Source organism: Salvelinus fontinalis, chromosome 30, assembly GCF_029448725.1.
Source record: "Salvelinus fontinalis isolate EN_2023a chromosome 30, ASM2944872v1, whole genome shotgun sequence".
In the NCBI taxonomy this organism is placed as follows: Eukaryota; Metazoa; Chordata; class Actinopteri; order Salmoniformes; family Salmonidae; genus Salvelinus; species Salvelinus fontinalis.
This window is the reverse complement of record NC_074694.1, coordinates 30,107,689-30,127,690: the sequence shown is the minus strand read 5'-3', so window position 1 is coordinate 30,127,690 and position 20,002 is coordinate 30,107,689. Positions and strand designations below refer to the sequence as shown.

At 43.6% G+C, this 20,002-nt stretch overlaps 1 protein-coding gene across 3 annotated transcripts in view; it reads left to right on the top strand.

Annotated features, from left to right (window-relative positions):
• The window catches only part of mprip (myosin phosphatase Rho interacting protein), a 66,595-nt gene that overhangs the window by 18,080 nt on the left and 28,513 nt on the right, over positions 1–20,002 (top strand). For all 3 annotated transcript variants that reach the window (XM_055890416.1, XM_055890417.1, XM_055890419.1), the window contains exons 4-7: positions 5,435–5,586; positions 5,683–5,948; positions 7,201–7,642; positions 9,249–9,375. In XM_055890416.1, the coding sequence (XP_055746391.1) occupies positions 5,435–5,586; positions 5,683–5,948; positions 7,201–7,642; positions 9,249–9,375 (987 nt within the window). The remainder of the gene's footprint in view (positions 1–5,434; positions 5,587–5,682; positions 5,949–7,200; positions 7,643–9,248; positions 9,376–20,002) is intronic.

Here is a 20,002-nt window from a genome sequence, read left to right as displayed (position 1 = left end):
TTTCAAGCCCACTCACTCATTTTTCATGCCTCTGACATGTGGTAATGATAAATAGTGGTCTAATAGCCTACAGTTCTCTTGACATGTTGTTTTAAATATTGTGATAGGCTCGTGTTTTACTGGTACGAGGTACCCCCACTATGTATTTTGCCAGGATGCTGTACCAGACCGTATCACCCTATTTTCACCCCTGAGCTTATTTCTACTACCACAAATTGCAGGCTTCCCAAGTAGGAAAAGGCCTACGAGCTTGTGATTTGAAACAATCCACAGCTATTTTTAAAAAGAAGCTAATGATCCTCGATTCCTCTGCGGCAAAGTCATGCTTTCTGAAGTATTTTGAATGATTAAATGTATTTCTCCTTCCGTGGCCTCCAACTGCTCTTAAATGCAATTAAAACTAAATGCATGCTCTTCCACCGATCGCTGCCCGCACCTGCCCGCCCGTCCAGCATCACTACTCTGGACGGTTCTGTCTTAGAATATGTGAACAACTACAAATACCTAGGTGTCTGGTTAGACTGTGAGCTCTCCTTCCAGACTCACATTAAGCATCTCCAATCCAAAATTACATTTAGAATCGGCTTCCTATTTCGCAACAACGCCTTCTTCATCATGCTGAAAGGCATTCCTTCGTAAAATTTACTATCCTACCGATCCTCGACTTCGGCGGTGTCATTTACAAAATAGCCTCCAACACAACAAATTGGATGCAGTCTATCACAGTGCCATCCGTTTTATCACCAAACCCCCATATACTACCCACTGCGACCTGTACGCTCTCGTTGGCTGGCTCTCGCTTCATACTCGTCACCAAACCCACTGGCTCCAAGTCATCTACAAGTCTTTGCTAGGTAAAGCCCCGCCTTATCTCAGCTCACTGGTCACCATAGCAGCACCAAACCATAGCACGCGCTCCAGCAGGTATATTTCACTTGTCACCCCCAAAGCCATTTCTTCCTTTGGATGCCTCTCCTTCCAGTTCTCTGCTGCCAATGACTGGAACGAACTGCAAAAATCTCTGAAGCTGGAGACTCTTACCTCCCTCACTAGCTTTAAGCACCAGCTGACAGAGCAGCTCACAGATCACTGCACCTGTACATAGCCCATCTGTAAATAGCCCATCCAACTACCTCATCCCCATACTGTTATTATTTATTTATTTATCTTGCTCCTTTGCACCCCAGTATCTCTACTTGCACATTCATCTTCTGCACATCTATCACTCCAGTGTTTAATTGCTATATTTATTGTAATTACTTCGCCACCATGGCCTATTTATTCCCTTACCTCCCTTATCTTACCTCATTTGCACATGCTGTATATAGACTTTGTTTACTGTAATATTGACTGTATGTTTGTTTATTCCATGTGTAACTCTGTTGTATCTTGGCCAGGTCGCAGTTCTAAATGAGAACTTGTTCTCAACTAGCCTACCTGGTTAAATAAAGGTGGAATAAAATGTAAAAAAATAGACAGGATTTATATATAGTAATTATATCATTTTGGCAAATTTATTTCAATTTACTTCCTTATAGGACCCACCGCTATGCAATTTCTCTCCTGTTCTATTGGTTTTCATATCAACATTCACAATCCTAGTAATATTAGCAACCCATCCTAGTTGTTGCAGCTTAAGATCCCCACCTCTTTCTAAGTTTCTAATGGACATTTTCATCTCTGTCACATATGGAACCGTTCTAATCAGGTGTGCTGTTTTGATTGGTGTTTTCCCGCTAATTGCATTTTGGCAAATGTTTGAAAATTACTTTTTTATTGGCTGCATCATGAGTTGCTTGTTCTGTTACCATAATCTAAATGTGATTTATTTCATTCTGAGCACCATGGGTGGACACCGTAATACATATTGGTCCAGTAAATGTTTCTAATGCCGTTACATTAAAATCTTCCTGGTCACATTGTCCGGTGCCACGTTTTCTGAATCCGGAATCCCTGGATGGTGCGGAATCCCTGGAGGGTGTGTATTTTAGACACTCTGAGGAAGTTGTTGACTGACATTAGGCTATTAGCTAGCAAGGCACATTTTAGGTTAGTTGGAATGTGCCAGAGAATATGAAGCTCAGCCCTGATTCTCCACTGGGCTGATGGACTGTCTACTGCTCTACCCCATAAAATACCCAATATGGACTGCTGTGGCCCTTCTCTTGCTCAGAGTGGTTGTTACTATTAGTAATTCCTGTGCTCTTGGCCAGTTGAAGAGGCCAGAGTTAGGCAACCCAGCCAAACCCACAGGGGTAGAATGGCTTGAAGTAACACTGGTGGAAACATCAACAATGACCAGAGCAACCTGATGAATCTTTGTAAATATGAAGCTATCTCACATGATACTAGATACATTGATCTTAATGATCTACCGATGTCATGATTCATTGAGGAAGGTTGTTTGTTGCTATGGAACCATGACGTGCATAGTACGTCGATTGGAGGGCCAAATTTCCCCGAAATATGTCTTTTTTTTTGCATCTGACACATGATATAAGCAAAATAATTACAAAAAGGTTGAAAATAAGAGCTTTTGTGTGACTCGCATAAAGCCGAGGCAACTTTCAGGGAAGTGTTAAGGGAAGATTTCACTCAAGATGTTTAATGCGAGTGGGCAGTGGCTTCTTAGAACTGAACTATTTTAGCCCATGATGAGACGGACTGAGAAGGAGATGCTCAGAGGTCTAGGCTCTACACAGCATTCCTCTGATATGCCCATATTTGGTGAAGTGCAGCGGGCTCCCAGTAACTAACAGGCTAGAGAAACAGAGAGAGCAGTAGACCCCAAAACCACATGAAAATGCCAGATATGCCCCAGACCCAAACATTCCACATACACACAGCCTGCCACTACAAGCACCCATATCTAATGTAGCATAATGTAATTTTACTACATTAGACAGGATTGGACGTGTTGTACATTTGATCATCTGAGAAGGAGAGTAGGAGAGAGAGAAGGTGAGAGACTGAGGAGGCAAGAGAGACGGAACCTGAGAAAGACAGAAACGTGAAGGTTTGAGTGTTTCTCAAACACTGAGTCGTGGACCGACACCGGTCCCTGAGATGTTGCCGCTAACCAGTCCCTTGGGTAGTTGACTGACACCAGTTGGGCAGTTCTCAAATGCTAGTTTTAATCTAAGCGGACCTCCCAAGAAGGACTACAGCTCTTCAGTCTCTGAGAACCTGGGCCGGAGGGTCAATGACTGGGAGGATAGGGACAGGAAACAGGGGGTCATTCAGTTTTCTCCACAGTCCACACTTTGACTGATATAATGCTACAACTAAGAACAGATTAGATACTAACTATCCTGAAGCTTCCCTATGGCCTGGGACCAGGGTCTATGCCAGGTGTTGAATTCACAATGTCGTTTTATTGCCCTGACTGAGGTATTTAACCATAGTATTCTTCCCATGGGAGTCGAAGCTATAGTGACAGTGTCTGCCTGCCTGTGGAAAGAGGGGTAGGAGTAGTGTGTGTTCTGTTTTGATGCAGCACGGAGGGAAGCGGCATGTCGAGGCACATATGCCGTATAAAACAGCAGCTTGCTGCTTCCCTTTCACCCCTGAGCAGAGCAGGTGCTGGTTTCTTAAGCTACTTGCCGCCGGTCCGGGCTATAAAACTCCCTAGAAAAATGTATCAATTATGGAGCGGGTGTACTCTACCTAATTCTAAAGCTGGCTCGGCGAGTCTCACTCTGACACCATTTTGGAATGATACGATGAGGCCCATTCATCAAATATTTTTGACTGGCAGATGGAGAAAGAAGTTGTACTTCATCAGCATTGAACTAGTGGGAATGCCCAATTGTCCCCTAAAATCTCAATACTTTACTTGACAGTTTGTTCATTGTGAAGATAAAGACCTGCTCGATTTAAAAACGTTTTCTAGCTTTATTAGTAGTGTTTTATTGCCTCTTTGTGTGTCCTGTTCGTAGAAACTGTGAACTGAGTCAGAGAGACAGTCTGTGAGAAAGTTGTTAGCGATAATAATACCCCCCTGTGCAGCTAAATATAGCCGGCCCCATAGGAGGACAATAGGAGGATATGGGATTGGATCTGGAGCGGAGAAATCAAACCCACTACAACACATGGACTATATAACAAATGCCACTTTTTATCCATAGTGTTCTGGTCAAAAGTAATGCACTATATAGGGAATAGGGTGGCATTTGAGACTCAGCCAGAGAGGATGAATGGCAGTGTTGGCAGATGGAGGAGTCTTTGTGTTGATGCCAGTATCAGATCAGACGACGTATACATACTCAAAGAACACACTGGCCCTCTCTCGATATTGGTTGGACTTGCCCTGTCCTTAACCTGATCTTAGATCTGTAGCTATCTTCCCCCAGTCCTAACCACAACCATTTGAGGGGAACAAGGGAAAAGTGTGTAATACCTTCATGCTTTCTCCTTCAGAAAGAAAGAAAGGTGCATCTTTTATGAGACAGATTCCCCTCCTACCCCCCTTTCTCTCTCTCTCTCTCTCTCTCTCTCTCTCTCACCCCCCCCCCCCCCCTCCCAGCGCAAAAAAACCCCTCACCGTACAGTAAAGAGACTAGCTTGCTGCAGTCGGTACTCTAAGTTTCTCTGAGTGTGACCCAGTGTAATTGCCATATTTGGAAGCCCTCATGGTTTACTGGCAGCTTGCAAAAAGCAGGATCCATGTGAATGGCCTTAAATGGAGCTAAGGAGAGAAACAGCACCTGTTTTACATCTGCAGCCAGGCAGGCAGAGTACAGTTCAGTCTGGGACTGATAACAACAGTACAGGAATCTCAGTGAACTAGAGAGACCATGCTGGGGTTCAGGGGGAATTCTAGGCGGTAGAGGGGCAATATGGAGTGTGGGAGAAACCGTGATAAATTGTGCCTCTCCAAAGGCAAACATGCGCTTATATGCAGAACCATGTGCGTTAGCAGTAGCACACGCATGCACACAAACTTATTTAGTCCAGCCTCCCAGGGCTGTCACCTCCTCCATTCACTCCACTGGAACTGAATGGATTTCCCCCGTTGTCCCGGCAACCCATCGATAACGGATACGTGACCTTATAGTAGGGGCTGTATACGTCCTCTGCCTGTGGGAAAGAGTGAAGGAAGGAGGGAGGGATGGAGGAGGGAAACCAGACGTTGTGATATCTATCCACCTGTTATATAGCAGCTCCGGGTAGAAGTTTCCCTTAGGCTCAGACGGAGATCTAGGACCCCATGCCCCTTCAGCACCTATTAAAAGCTGTAGTTTCAACTGTGGCTGTTGAAAGAGACTAATCAGACGTAGATTATACTTCCCAGTTTGCTACAAGGCAATCACTTCATCATTCTACTGATTGTTGTCCTGTTCCACTTGAATTTACCCTGGTATACGATCTGTGTCGTGTCAGGTTTGGCCATTACTTGTGACTGAATGTTGTTTCTCTGTTATTCCCCCTCTAGCCGAGCACGCTGCCCCAGGGCACGGTAAATATGAACCTGTGTGCTGACGTCATTGACGCAGAGCCCAAGACTGGCCAGAAGAACGCTCTCTGTATCATCACTCCTGAACAGGAGTACTTTATACGAGGGGAGAACAAAGAGATCATCAATGGGTAAATGCGTGCGTGTGTGTAGTGTATGTATGTGTGCTTACGTGTGTGTGTTCTCTATGCCTTCACTATCATTCTGTTCTTCTCTCTCTTTCCCAGGTGGACTGAACAGCTGGTGGTGTATCCCAGGACCAACAAGCAGAACCAGAAGAAGAAACGCAAGGTGGAGCCCACCACTTCTCAGGAGCCAGGACCAGCAAAGGTGGCGGTGACGGGCTCAGGTATCCCCGAGGCGGGCTCAGAGAAGGTTCAAGACTCCAGCTCCATCATCTGGCAGGAGGAGCTGAGCCAGAGAGAGGCTGAGGGGGCGGCCGTATGGCCTTCTGCTGACCTGCCCTTGCTGGGCTCACCACCACCCTCTACAGGTATGGAGGAACCACAGCACATCTAGCCACATAGTCCTCATCTTTAGTGTGGTATATGGGTCTTTCTATAAACTAGGGTACCGGTGAGAATGGCCTACTCTGGACAACTTGTTAGAACTGTTGATAAGTTATTGATAATAATCTGCTACATTTTTTCATGTCATTACATTAAGATATAAGGGGGGACATAGCTACAGTGCCCTCTGTAATTATTGGGACAGTGAAGCATTTTTCTTCTTTTGTTTGTATTTGAAATGAAACAATGACTATGATGTTAAAGTGCAGAATGTCAGCTTTAATTTGAGGGTATTTTCATCCATATCGGGTGAGCTGTTTAGAAATTACAGCATTTTCTGTATATAGTCCCCAAAACTATTGGGATAAATTCACTTAAATGCATATTCAACTAGTAACCTTTTATATGATATAACAACAACTTACACTGCCATAAATGCAAGGACAGAAAAGTAATGTTTTAGGTCACCCGATTTTGGACATCTGTCACGACACCAACCATGATAATGGGTTATTAAGCATAGGTTTTAAATCAACTAGTGGATTTCATTGAGTGCCCTCTGAAATTATTGGGGAAAATTTGTTGGATGCATTTGCTGTTTGTTTTGGTTGGTTTGAATGCTTTTGAATACATTTTTTTGAATGCTTTTTAGTGGGTGGGTTCTATATTAAGTTCTATATGTCCAATTATATAAATTATACAGTTTAACATTGAGGTCCTTAAATGTTAATTGAGCACTTTAAAATGTAAGCTTTCTGCCCATATCGTCTATGTCCTGGGAAATGTTTTTGTTACTTACAACCTCATGGTAATCACATTAGCCTACGTTAGCTCAACCGTCGGGGGACACCGATCCCGTAGAGGTGAAAAAGTACCTGAGAGACCTTGAATTTGACTTGCCAACGTCTGTATGAACCCTGCTTAAAGGATGTATGTGTGGATTTAGGGCTCCATTTGCATATATTCCTCTAAGTACACATGTGGAACTGCATAATTTTTATTTTTATTTTTTATATTTCAAACCATTTTGAAGTTGTCCCAATGTCACACATTGGCCCCATTTATTTATATTAAGACCCATATATGTCAATCTGACAGAATTGTAATGGTGTTAGCAAGCTACACAGCTGTAAAATATTATAACATTAGAATTTAGAGATGGTAAGAGTCTTTCTTTTTCTACTGTTCTCATCTATCCTTCACCATCTTTGACCCTCCACCCCCTCCCTCTTCCAGGTGATTGTGGTTCCGTGGGTCAGGGCTCAGACGCCGGCTCAGTCAACGGTGACGAGGTGGACCGTAGCGGCCTCCCTCTCCACGGCTCAGTCCCGCTCCCCCACCACGACCTCCTGTCTCCCACGGGCTCCTGCTCCAGCCTGGGCGGGGTGCCCCGCTGCCTCTCTCCGGTCCCCAGCGACCCTTTCCCCTCCGGCAGCTCCCTGCTGTCCAACGGCTCCCACATCAGTGGCTCTGTTAGCTCGCTGGACTCTGACGCCAGCGGCAGCACGGTAACCAGCACAGAGAGCCACCCGGCGGGGCGGTTAGGGCTAGGCCACAGCGGGCACAATGATACGCCACGGTCCAGGAGGCTGGAGGCCGAGGCCAGGAAGGCAGAGAAGAGGAGTCGAGTGAGGAGTCCTGGTGAGGAGAAAGAGGCCATGTTCAGTCCTGAAAGGAGGCAAGTCTGTCTTTGTCTGTCCATCTGTTTGCATGTCTGTTCTGTCTTAGTTCAGAGAGACAAAAAAGAAAGGCCCATGTTCAGACCTAAGAGGTCAGTCTAATGAGAATAAAAGAAGGTTCCAGACTTCAGTCACTTTCTTACCTGGGATATATTTATCAAGGTAAAGCCGTAGCTGTTAATCAGGTACTTGTATAGGCTGGTAAACCAGGTTAGTGAACTCTGCTGTCTGACTGCCCACAAATGTTCTATCGACATCATTTATCAGAAGCTTCTAAAGCCATGACATCATTTTCTGGAATTTTCCAAGCTGTTTAAAGGCACAGTGAACTTAGTGTATGTAAACTTCTGACCCACTAGAATTGTGATACAGTGAAATAATCTGTCTGTAAACAATTGTTGGAAAAATTGCTTGTGTCATGCACAAAGTAGATGTCCTAAAAGACTTGCAAAAACTTAAGTTTGTTAACAAGAAATCTGTGGAGTAGTTGAAAAACAAGTTTTAATGACTCCAACCTTAGTGTATATAAACTTCTGACTTCAACTATAATAATTACCTTTCCCTGTGGTTTTATCAGGGCTGAGGTTCAGCATAAACGCACTGAATAAACAGGCTTTGTACTTTCCATTCGCCCATCATCCGCTCCTGACTCTGTTCTAGGAAAGGGTCAAGAGGTTAAGCGGACACACCCACCCACCCACCTCATCCCCTCATCCAAAACCAGGTCTGAGAGGAAGAGCTTAACGAGAGAGCAAGGAAGAGATCAGGAATATCCAGTAGATAACAATTGGTCCATTTGGTTTCATTTCGGAACACTGCCACTCTGGACCCCAGCAGCCAACTAGCACTCTATCCCAGAATTATTTCACACAAACACACAAACACACAAACACACAAACACACAAACACACCACACACCACACACTGCCACTCGGCTCCTTCACTGGCTGGTGGGGTGCAAACAGTCATGTGACTGAAAATACCTCTCGTCCTCTTTCTCTCCATTTCGTCCTTTCTCTCCCTCACTCGTTGCCTTGTAAGGAAGCCAGCTACCACCGAGGATTCCCCTAATAAGGGCACAGTAAAAAAAAAAGTTTCATATCTCCAAGCGACTCTCGCTCCTCATAAACCGAGGGTAGAAAGAAAGATGTAAGGGAGGACTACGTCAAAGCTGCCGGTGTATCTATAGTTTCACTGCATGTCTGTGCTGTGTGTTTACAGAAGTTGAAACAGAAAGGTTGGGGTGACAGTCAAAGTAGTAAGAGCCTAAACTGTCCTTCTCAATGTCATCATGTCTGTTACTCAAGTTTCATGTAGCAGTGTATTGTAATGCTCACTTATAAACGTGAATTATGCAATGTTTACCCGCCACCACACACCCATACATATATATATATATATATACACAAACACACACACACATGAAAAACTACAGCATCCAATAAAGTTAATCTATTCTCTCCACCTGAGAAGGAAGTCTATTTTTTGCCATACCCAAAACCATTGTACCATTTTTTTTAATCCACAATTGTTTTTTTTTAACTAAAGGCCTCTGACCTCTATCCTTCACCGCTGACCTTTAACCTTGTTCCATATGTGTTCTAGTCGATCTGGGGTGATAGAGAAGCTGGAGGCATTGGAGCTGGAGAATGCAGAGAGGATGGAGGTGGAGGAGGCTGGGAGGACTGGAGCCAGACAGGGCCGCAGCGAACACAGACGCTTCCACAGAGAGGTACAACTACCGCACTGGGTGTATGTGTGGTACGATTGTACCCCCTTTAAACCCATTCAGTTGAACCTGATCTTAGAGAGGTGATATGGTATGAGTACAGGCTTAGCCTTTTGCGTGGGCAGCACCTGATTGTCCAAGCTGACTCAGGCCAGTGCTAACATTGTCTAGTAGTTCAGGGTTTCCCTAACTCGATAAAAGTACAGAATCAGAGCTTCAAAATGGCATATTATACACTGTAGTTGGAGGAAACATGGGGAAGAATCCTGATTTTAAAAAATGTATACATTTATAATCCCATTTAGAAGAAAAGGGCATTCAAACATTTTGCTGTGATTTTTCACGCTTGCTCTACATCAGTGGTTCCCAAACTTTTTCTAGTCCCGTACCCCTTCAAACATTCAACCTCCAGGTGCGAACCCCCTCTAGCACCAGGGTCAGCGCACTCTCAAATGTTGTTTTTTGCCATCATTGTAAGCCTGCCACACACACTATATGTCACATTTATTAAACATAAGAATGAGTGTGAGTTTTTGTCACAATCCGGCTCGTGGGAAGTGACAAAGCTTTTATAGGTCCAGGGCACAAATAATAATAATATAATAATAATCAATAATTTTGTTCTTTATTTAACCATCTTACATATAAAAACTTACTTGTTCATTGAAAATTGTGAATAACTCACCATAGTTTAATGAGAAGGGGTGTGATTGAAAGGAGGCAGATAACTCTGCAATGTTGGGTTGTATTGGAGAGAGAGTCTGTCTTAAATAATTTTCCACACACAGTCTGTGGCTGTATTTAGTTTACTTTCTAGTGAGGGCCGAGAATCCACTCATGTAGTTACATCAGTGTCTTAACATCTCGATTTGCCAAGGCAGGATACTCTGAGCACAGCCCAATCCAGAAATCTGGCTGGCAGTGGCTTCTGATTTAAATTAAATTCTCACAGAACCGCTTGTTGCAATTTCGATGATGCTCTCTTGTTCAGATATCGGTAAGTGGACTGGAGGCAGGGCATGAAAGGCATAACGAATCCAGTTGTTTGTGTCGTCCGTTTCGGGAAAGTACCTGCGTAATTGCGCACGCAACTCACTCAGGTGCTTCGCTATATCACATTTGACATTGTCCGTAAGCTTGAGTTCATTTGCACAGAAAAATCATACCATGATGGAAAGACCTGTGTGTTGTCCTTGTTAATGCAGACAGAGAAGAACTCCAACTTAATCATAGCCCCTATTTTGCCCCGCACATTGAATATAGTTGCGGAGAGTCCCTGTAATGCTAGATTCAGATCATTCAGGCGAGAAAAAACATCACCAGATAGGCCAGTCGTGTGAGAAACTCGTCGTCAGACAAGTGCAAATTATGGTCAGTAAAGAAAACTTTAAGCTTGTCTCTCAATTTAAAAAAGGATGTGTCAATATTTTGCCCCTTGAAAACCAGCGTACTTTTGTATGTTGTAAAAGTCTTACATGGTTGCTGCCCATATCATTGTATAGTGCAGAAAATACACAAGAGTTCAGGGGCCTTGCTTTAACAAAGTTAACCATTTTCACTGTAGTGTCCAAGACGTCTTTTCAAGCTGTCAGGCATTCCCTTGGCAGCAAGAGCCTCTCGGTGGATGCTACAGTGTACCCAAATGGCGTCGGGAGCAACTGCTTGCATGCGCGTTACCACTCCACTATGTCTCCCTGTCATGGCTTTTGCGCCATCAGTACAGATACCAGCACATCTTGACTACCAAATTCCATTTGATGTCACAAAGCTGTCCAGTACTTAAAAAATATCCTCTCCGGTTGTCCTGGTTTCCAGTGGTTTGCAAAAGAGGATGTCTTCCTTAATTGACCCCCCATAAACATAACGGACATATACCAGGAGCTGTGCCAGGCCCGCCTCGTCTGTTGACTCATCCAGCTGTAACGCATAGAATTCACTGGCTTGTATGCAAAGCAGTAATTGTTTTAAAACATCTCCTGCAATGTCATGCGTCGTGAAACAGTGTTGTTTGATGAAGACATTGTCTGTATAGTTTTTTTGGCCTTTTCCCCCCCAACATTGTCACAGCCATATCCACGGCAGCAGGAAGAATTAAGTCCTCCACAATAGTATGGGGCTTGCCTGTCCTAGCCACTCGGTAGCTCACCATATAAGACGCTTCTAGCCCCTTCTTATTAATGGTATCTGTTGCTTTTATACATGTCTTACTACTCAAAAGTCTTCTCACTCAAACTCCTGTGGCTTATTTTTCAAATTGGCATGTTTTGTTTCTCAATGTCTGCACAGAGTGAAGGTTTCATCGAGTTGTGAGAGAGTACTTTTGCACATATAACACACTGTGGCTGAGGAAAGGCACTAGTCCCAATATAAGTGAACCCCAAATCAATGTAGTTCTCATCGTATTTGCGCCTCTTCGATGGTCCAACGTCCCTGTCTGTTCCGTGCTTTCCCGGGTAAGGGGGCAGTAACTCTTCGGCTGCATCAGATTCACAACTGTCAGTGTCCATGCTAGGTGGGCTAACAACAAATGTAGAATTACTGATGCTAGCATTGGATGTGCTCGTGGAAGCAGAACAACTTGTCGTCGACAGGTGCAGGTATAGTACTGCTGGTAGTAGCAGTACTACCAGTAGAGCTGGTATGTGTCTCTATGGATGCAGGCCTTACTTTTCTTTAACCATTTATCAATTTTCGAGCAAACAGAATGAGCAGCAGCTACGTTTTGCCACATACAGACTGTTAGTGGAATTCCCACGAGAGAGAAACGGTTAATGTGATTGGATGTTAATTATTTGACTAGGCTACCTGTATTTGACATTGTGTTATTTCACTGAACACTAGATGGTTGAATTTTATTTTTGGCAGTGAAATGAGGCTACTCAGCGGAGAAAAAAACCTCACCCAAATGTATAGCCCCGTTGGAAAATATAAATGGACTGTTTGAAAATGTGAAGAAAACATTTTAATAATAAAAAAAGTGATTTACATTTTTATCTGGCGTACCCCCGACAGCATTGCGCGTACCCCCCAGTTTGGGAACACCTGCTCTACATTAATCCTTCGGAAACAAATATTTAGAAAGGGAATACTTTGACCAAATTTCCAAAATAGATTTTCTGAACATTGTCACCAAGTTAACACATTAGGGAAACTATTTACTGTATTAAATTGCCCATTGGTCTTAAATAAAGAACCTTTCTCATTGAACAGCGCTGTTCTTTGTTTACACTCATTTGGCATCATTAAAGAATTCACATTGGAACACATGCAACTGTGGCCATGTGCTAAAGCAGTAAGGAAGTGCTTAAAAAACGAATGAAAAGATTTCAACAATAAAATACTTTATTAACTTCAAGTACTAAAGATAGTAGTCTACAATTAGGAAAAACTTAAAAAACAAAGGCTTAGGTAAAAACCTAGGCCTAGATCATAAGATCCGTTCAGTAACTCTGAGAGCATATTTCTGTTCTGCCCTTTGGAGCAGGACATGTAATGTCCATGGCCTTTTCATTGCAAAAGTCCTGATCTTCTCAAACATACATGTTTGCCGGGTTCTGTCCAGTCTGGGGGATGCTTTCACATCTCTGGGAGGAAGGATGTCAACATTTCACAGCAGCTGAAAACTGGTTCCATCTGAGTGAAAGGTTCTTGGCCACAACAACACCAGGCTCCAGATAATAAAAGCTGTAAAGGAGGAAAGCAGACAAGACATCATCCTTGCATACTTGCAATAATATTAATTGACACCCAAGTTCAAGCCATAAACTCAGTACAAAAACAAAATACCTGAAGGGTTGCTTGTTCACCCTCGATAATCTCCTTGTACTGTTGGCAGAAAGCAGGTTTATGCTGAAAGACAAATTCCCGAGAAAAATAAGTTAAAACATGAATTAACTAATGTCCTGTTGACTGCTACAGCTGTACTAAAATGCCTTGTACACACTTAACCTGTTTCCAGCCCAACAATGGCAATGCAGACAAAAGATAACTAGCTAGCTATATGTAGTAAACATTTAGCTTCAGAATTACCATTACCAAAAAACAACCTTGAAATCTATAATTCACTGATGTATTTAGCTATAATTTTATCGTGGCTAGCAAGCTAGCTAGCCAACTTAGTATGTGTCCCTATAACGTAACGGGTTTGATTAGCTTGCTAATCGATTAGCATTTGCCCCACAGTGGCTATTTTTGGTAGCTAGCTAGTTAAACATGACTAACTGGCAAACATGAAATAGATCATCGGCATGCATGTCTTAGCACATCAGCAATCAACATTAACAGCAGAATGCAACTGGTCAGCTCCGGTAGCTGGCTTGTGTTGCTTCATCTCGCTATGAGCCATCTGTAAACAATGGTTTGTTGCAGGACGACGCAAGCTATAACTGTACCTGTATGCAACTGTCAAGCTAGCTATATAGCTTACAAAAGCTAGCAATGAAAACGACTATATGGTTGCGATAATGTATTCGGACCCTTTCATGTTTTCCACATTTTGTTACGTTACAGCCTTATTCGAAAATTGATGAGGAAAAACTTATTTTAATCTGTCTACACACAATACCCCATAATGACAAAGCAAAAGTAATTTTTAGGAATTTTTGCTAATTTATTAAAAAAATAAAAAACATACCTTATTCACATAAGTATTCAGACCTTTTGCTATGAGACTCGAAATTGAGCTCAGGTGCATCCTGTTTCCATTGATCACCCTTGAGATGTTTCTACAACTTGATTGGAGTCCACCTGTGGTAAATTCAATTGTTTGGACATGATTTGGAAAGGCACACACCTGTCTATATAAGGTCCCACAGTTGACAGTGCATGTCAGAGCAAAAACCAAGCCATGAGGTTGAAGGAATTGTCCGTAGAGCTCCGAGACATGATTGTGTTGAGGCACAGATCTGTGGAAGGGTACGAAAACATTTCTGCAGCATTGAAGGTCCCTCAAGAACACAGTGGCCTCCATAATTCCTAAATGGAAGAAGTTTGGAACCACCAAGACTCTTCCTAGAGCTGGCCGACCGGCTAAACTGAGCAATCGGGGGAGAAGGGCCTTGGTCAGGGAGGTGACCAAGAACCCGATGGTCACTCTGATAGAGCTCCAGCGTTTCTCTGTGGAGATGGGAAAACCTTCCAGAAGGACAACCATCTCTGTAGCACTCCACCAATCAGGTCTTTATGGTAGAGTGGCCAGGCAGAAGCCACTCCTCAGTAAAAGGCACATGACAGCCCGCTTGGAGTTTGCCAAAGGTACCTAAAGGACTCTCAGACCATGAAACAAGATTTTCTGGGCTGATGAAACCAAGATTGAATGCCAAGCGTCATGTCTGGAGGAAACCTGGCACCATCTCTATGGTGAAGCATGGTGGTAGTGGCAGCATCACGCTGTGGGGATGTTTTTCAGCGGCAGGGACTGGAAGACTAGTCAGGATTGAGGGAAAGATGAACGGAGCAAAGTACAGAGAGATCCTTTATGAAAACCTGCTCCAGAGCACTCAAGACCTCAGACTGGGGCTAAGGTTCACCATCCAACAGGACAATGACCCTATGCACACAGCCAAGACAACGCAGGAGTGGCTTCGGGACAGGTCTCTGAATGTCCTTTAGTTAATCATACACAAGGTAGTTACTCTACCTGCCCTACTGGCTGCTGGCCAAATTAGCTAAAGTTCTTGATTCAAGTTACTAAGATAAATAAAACGTCTCAAATTGGCACTTTTGCGTTAACGTCTTTTGAGGTATTTTCTGAACAGCTTCTCACTTTTTTGTTAATCCAGTTTTCAGTTCAACCACACACCGTTTACAAACTAATTTGTTGTGCCCAAATGAAAAATGATAGTTGCAACTCTTTTAATTCTTGTTTCTAGGCTACCAGTTACAGTGCTTTTAGCTTGCAGTTTGCGCCGTGCCTTTATGCAGATGGAATACAAAATGTTTAGCTAGTGTCTGAAAGAATTATACAGATTTAGTGTTTGTCAAATTATTGAACATAAGTTGTACTTAGCATATCAAAAAGCATATCAAGATCCTGATATGGACCTCCAGTCAAGAGCATATACTTTGTATGTGCTGAGAAACTGTACTATGTAGGCCTAATTTGTCTATAGGCAGCCGCCTCTGATGTGCAACATAGTCTGCTTCACGGGAACATGGCTCGCTCGAGATATTACTGTCTGACTCTGTAAAGCCAGTTGGGTTTTCAGTACATCGTGCTGACAGGAACAAACATCTCTCTGGGAAACAGAAGGGGGGAGGTATATGTTTATGATTAATGACTTATGGTGTAACTGTGATAACATACAGGAACTCAAGTCCTGTTCACCCTAGAATATCTCCTATATCATCAAATGTCGACCGTAGTATCTCACGAGGATTTTCGTCAATAATAGCCACAGCGGTCTATATACCCCTAAAGCCGATACCACGACGGCCCTCAAAGAACTTCACTGGACTTTATGCAAACTGGAATCGACATATCCTGATGCTGCATTTATTGTAGCTGGGGATTTTAAGAAAGCAAATTTTAGGAAAAGGCTCCCAAATTCTATCAACAGATTGACTGTTGTACTCGCGTTGCTAAAACTCTCGACCATTGTTCTACTACTTTCCAGAATGCATAAGGCCCTCGCCGGCCCTCCATTCGGCAAATCGGACCACGATTCCACCTTGCTCCGCCTCTCCTATAGGCAGAAACTCAAACAGGAAGCACCCGTGGTGAGGACTATTCATCAATGGTTCGACCAATCGGAATCTACACTTCAAGATTGTATTGATCACGCGGACTGGGATATGTTCAGAGTAGCTTCAGAAAATAATATCGACACATATATCGATACAGTGAATGAGTTTATCGGGAAGTGCATAGGAGTTGTTGTACCCATTAATACCTACTCCAACCAGAAACGTGAGTAAGACATTTAGCTGCGTCCTCAGAGCATGTGCAGACCAGCTGGCTGATGTTTTTACAGATATATTCAATCTCTCCCTATCCCATTCTGTTGTACCCACATGCTTCAAGATGGCCACCATTTGTCCCTGTACCTAAGAAAGCAAAGGTAATTGAACTAAATGACTATTGTCCCGTAGTACTCACCTCTGTCATTATGAAGTGCTTTGAGAGACTAGTCAAGGATCATATCACCGCCACCTTACCTGTCACCCTAGACCCACTTCAATTTGCTTACCGCCACAATAGATCTACAGATGATGCAATCGCCACTACACTGCGCTGTCCCATCTGGACAAGAGGTAAGAATGCTGTTCATTGACTATAGCTCAGCATTCAGCACCATAGTACCCTCCAAGCTCATCATCAAGCTTGAGGTCCTGGGTCTGAACCCCGCCCTGTGCTACTGAGTCCTGGACTTCCTGACGGGTTGCCCCCAGGTGGTGAAGGTTGGAAACAACACCTCTTCGCTGATCCTCAACACTGGGGCCCCACAAGAGTGCGTGCTCAGCCTCCTCCTGTACTCCCTGTTCACCCATGACTGCGTGGCCAAGCACGCCTCCAACTCAATCATCAGCCTATAGGGAGGAGGTGAGGGCTCTGGGAGTGTGGTGACAGGAAAATAACCTCTCACTCAACATCAACAAAACTAAGAAGATGATCGTGGACTTCAGGAAACAGCAAAGGGAGCACCCCCCATCCAGATCTATGGGACCGCAGTGGAGAAGGTGGAAAGCTTCAAGTTCCTCGGCGTACACATCACTGACAAACTGAAATGGTCCACCCACACAGACAGTGTGGTGAAGAAGGCGCAACAGCAACTCCTCAACCTCAGGAGGCTAAAGAAATTTGGCTTAACACCTAAAACAAACTTTTACAGATGCACAATTGAGAGTATCCTGTCGGGCTGTATCACCGCCTGGTACGGCAACTGCACCGCCCACAAGCTCTCCAGAGGGTGGTGCAATCTGCTCAACGCATTACCGGGGGCAAACTTCCCGCCCTCCTGGACACCTACAGCACCCGATACCATAGGAAGGCCAAAAAGATCATCAAAGATATCAACCACCCGAGCCACTGCCTGTTCACCCTGCTATCATCCAGAAGGCGAGGTCAGTACAGGTGCATCAAAGCTGGGACCGAGAGACTAAAGAACCATCACTAGCACATCAGAGGCGGCTGCCTATAGACATAGATTAGGAATCACTGGCCACTTTTAGAAATGAATCACTAGCCACTTTAATAATGTTTCTATATCTACCATTACTCATCTCATATGTAAAAACTGCCCTCAACACTATTCTATGGTATCTTAGGCACTTTTAAATTGTATCACCCATTTCATATGTAAACTCAGCAAAAAAAGAAATGTCCCTTTTTCAGGACACTGTCTTTCAAAGATAATTAGTACAAATACAAATAACTTCACAGATCTTCATTGTAACGGGTTTCAACACTGTTTCCCATGCTTGTTCAATAAACCATAAACAATTAATGAACATGCGCCTGTGGAACGGTCGTTAAGACACTAACAGCTTACAGACAGTAGCCAATTAAGGAAGGACAGCTGATCGTCCTCGCAGTGGCAGACCACGTGTAACAACACCTGCACAGGATCGGTACATCCGAACATCACGCCTGCGTGACAGGTACAGGATGGAAACTGCCAAGGTTACACCAGGAACGCACAATCCCTCTATCAGTGCTCAGACTGTCCGCAATAGGCTGAGAGGCTGGACTGAGGGCTTGTAAGCCTGTTGTAAGGCAGGTCCTCACCAGACATCACCGGCAACAACGTCGCCTATGGGCACAAACCCACCGTCGCTGGACCAGACAGGACTGGCAAAAAGTGCTCTTCACTGACGAGTCGTGTTTTTTTCTCACCAAGGGTGATGTTCGGATTCACGTTTGTCATCGAAGGAATGAGCGTTACACCGAGGCCTGTACTCTGGAGTGGGATCGATTTGGAGGTGGAGGGTCCGTCATGGTCTGGGGCGGTGTGTCACAGCATCATCGGACTGAGCTTGTTGTCATTGCAGGTAATCTCAACGCTGTGTGTTACAGGGAAGACATCCTCCTTCCTCATGTGGTACCCTTCCTGCAGGCTCATCCTGACAGGCTCATCCTCATCCTCCAGCATGACAAGGCCACCAGCCATACTGCTCGTTCTGTGCGTGATTCCTGCAAGACAGGAATGTCAGTGTTCTGCCATGGCCAGCGAACCCATTGAGCATATCTAGGACCTGTTGGATCGGAGGGTGAGGGCTAGGGCCATTCCCGACAGAAATATCCGGGAAATTGCAGGTGCCTTGGTGGAAGAGTGGGGTAACATCTCACAGCAAGAACTGGCAAATCTGGTACAGTCCATGAGGAGGAGATGCACCAGAGACTGACTGTTACTTTTGATTTTGACCCCCCCCCCCCCCCCCCCCCCCCTTTGTTCAGGGACACATTATTCCATTTCTGTTCGTCACATGTCTGTGGAACTTGTTCAGTTAATGTCTCAGTTGTTGAATCTTGTTATGTTCATACAAATATTTACACGTTAAGATAAACGCAGTTGACAGTGAGAGGACGTTTCTTTTTTTGCTGAGTTTATGTACTGTATTGTATTCTATACTACACCAATGACTGTTAAACAGCCACCCAGCACATCAGATCACATCTATCTGCCTATAGACAGATTAGGAATCACTGGCCACTTTAAGGAAATGAAACTCTAGCCACTTTAATAATGTCTCCGTATCTTTCATTACTCATCTCATATGTGTGTATATTATATTCTATTCAACGCCACTATCTTAGTCCAATGCCGCTCTGACATTTGTATATATATATATATTCTTAATCCATTCCTTACTTAGATGTACGTGTATTTTGGGTATATGTTGTGAAACTGTTAGATATTACTGCACTGTCAGAGCTAGAAGCACAAGCATTTCGCTAAACACGTTTATGTGACCAATAAAATTGATTTGATACCGTCAGTATAAATAAGATGTCCACATAGGTCTATCTCAGGATATCTAATTAGTCAATATCCGGCCATACCATGTATGATATATAGAAAAATATGGATTTTATATTTGACAAATTATTGAGCATGTGCTGAAAACTTAGAAATGCATCAGAAATCGTCCTTATTTTCAGCATATCAAGATCCGGATATGGACCTCAGCCAACAGAAAGAAGCATATTTGGAGTCAATATAGCTTATTATCTTGAATGTGCTGAGAAAACCCAGATAGACGATGTATACAGTCAGTATTTGTCAACATGAAGAGAGAAAATAGGATGTCGCATATCTCAGGATATTGAACGAGTCCATATCCGGCCATAGGATATGTCCATGTGTGATATTCTGAGTTATTCCATTATCATACAGTACGTCTAAATGACACATCTTGATTCAGAATTTGTCGGGATATGGTGGAAATCCACAAAACTCTAAATATGCATTGGGAATGGTCTGTATTCTCTAGAATATTTTAAAAAACGTGTAATGTAAAGATATCCACTGATATGGACCCTTTCCGCCCAGTGAAACCTCCCTGGTCTTTGTAGTTGAACCTGTGCTTGAAATTCACTTCTCGAGTGACGGACCTTACACATAATTGTATGTGTGGGGTTATTCAAAACACCTATTATTGAACACTGAATGAGTCCATGCAACTTATTATG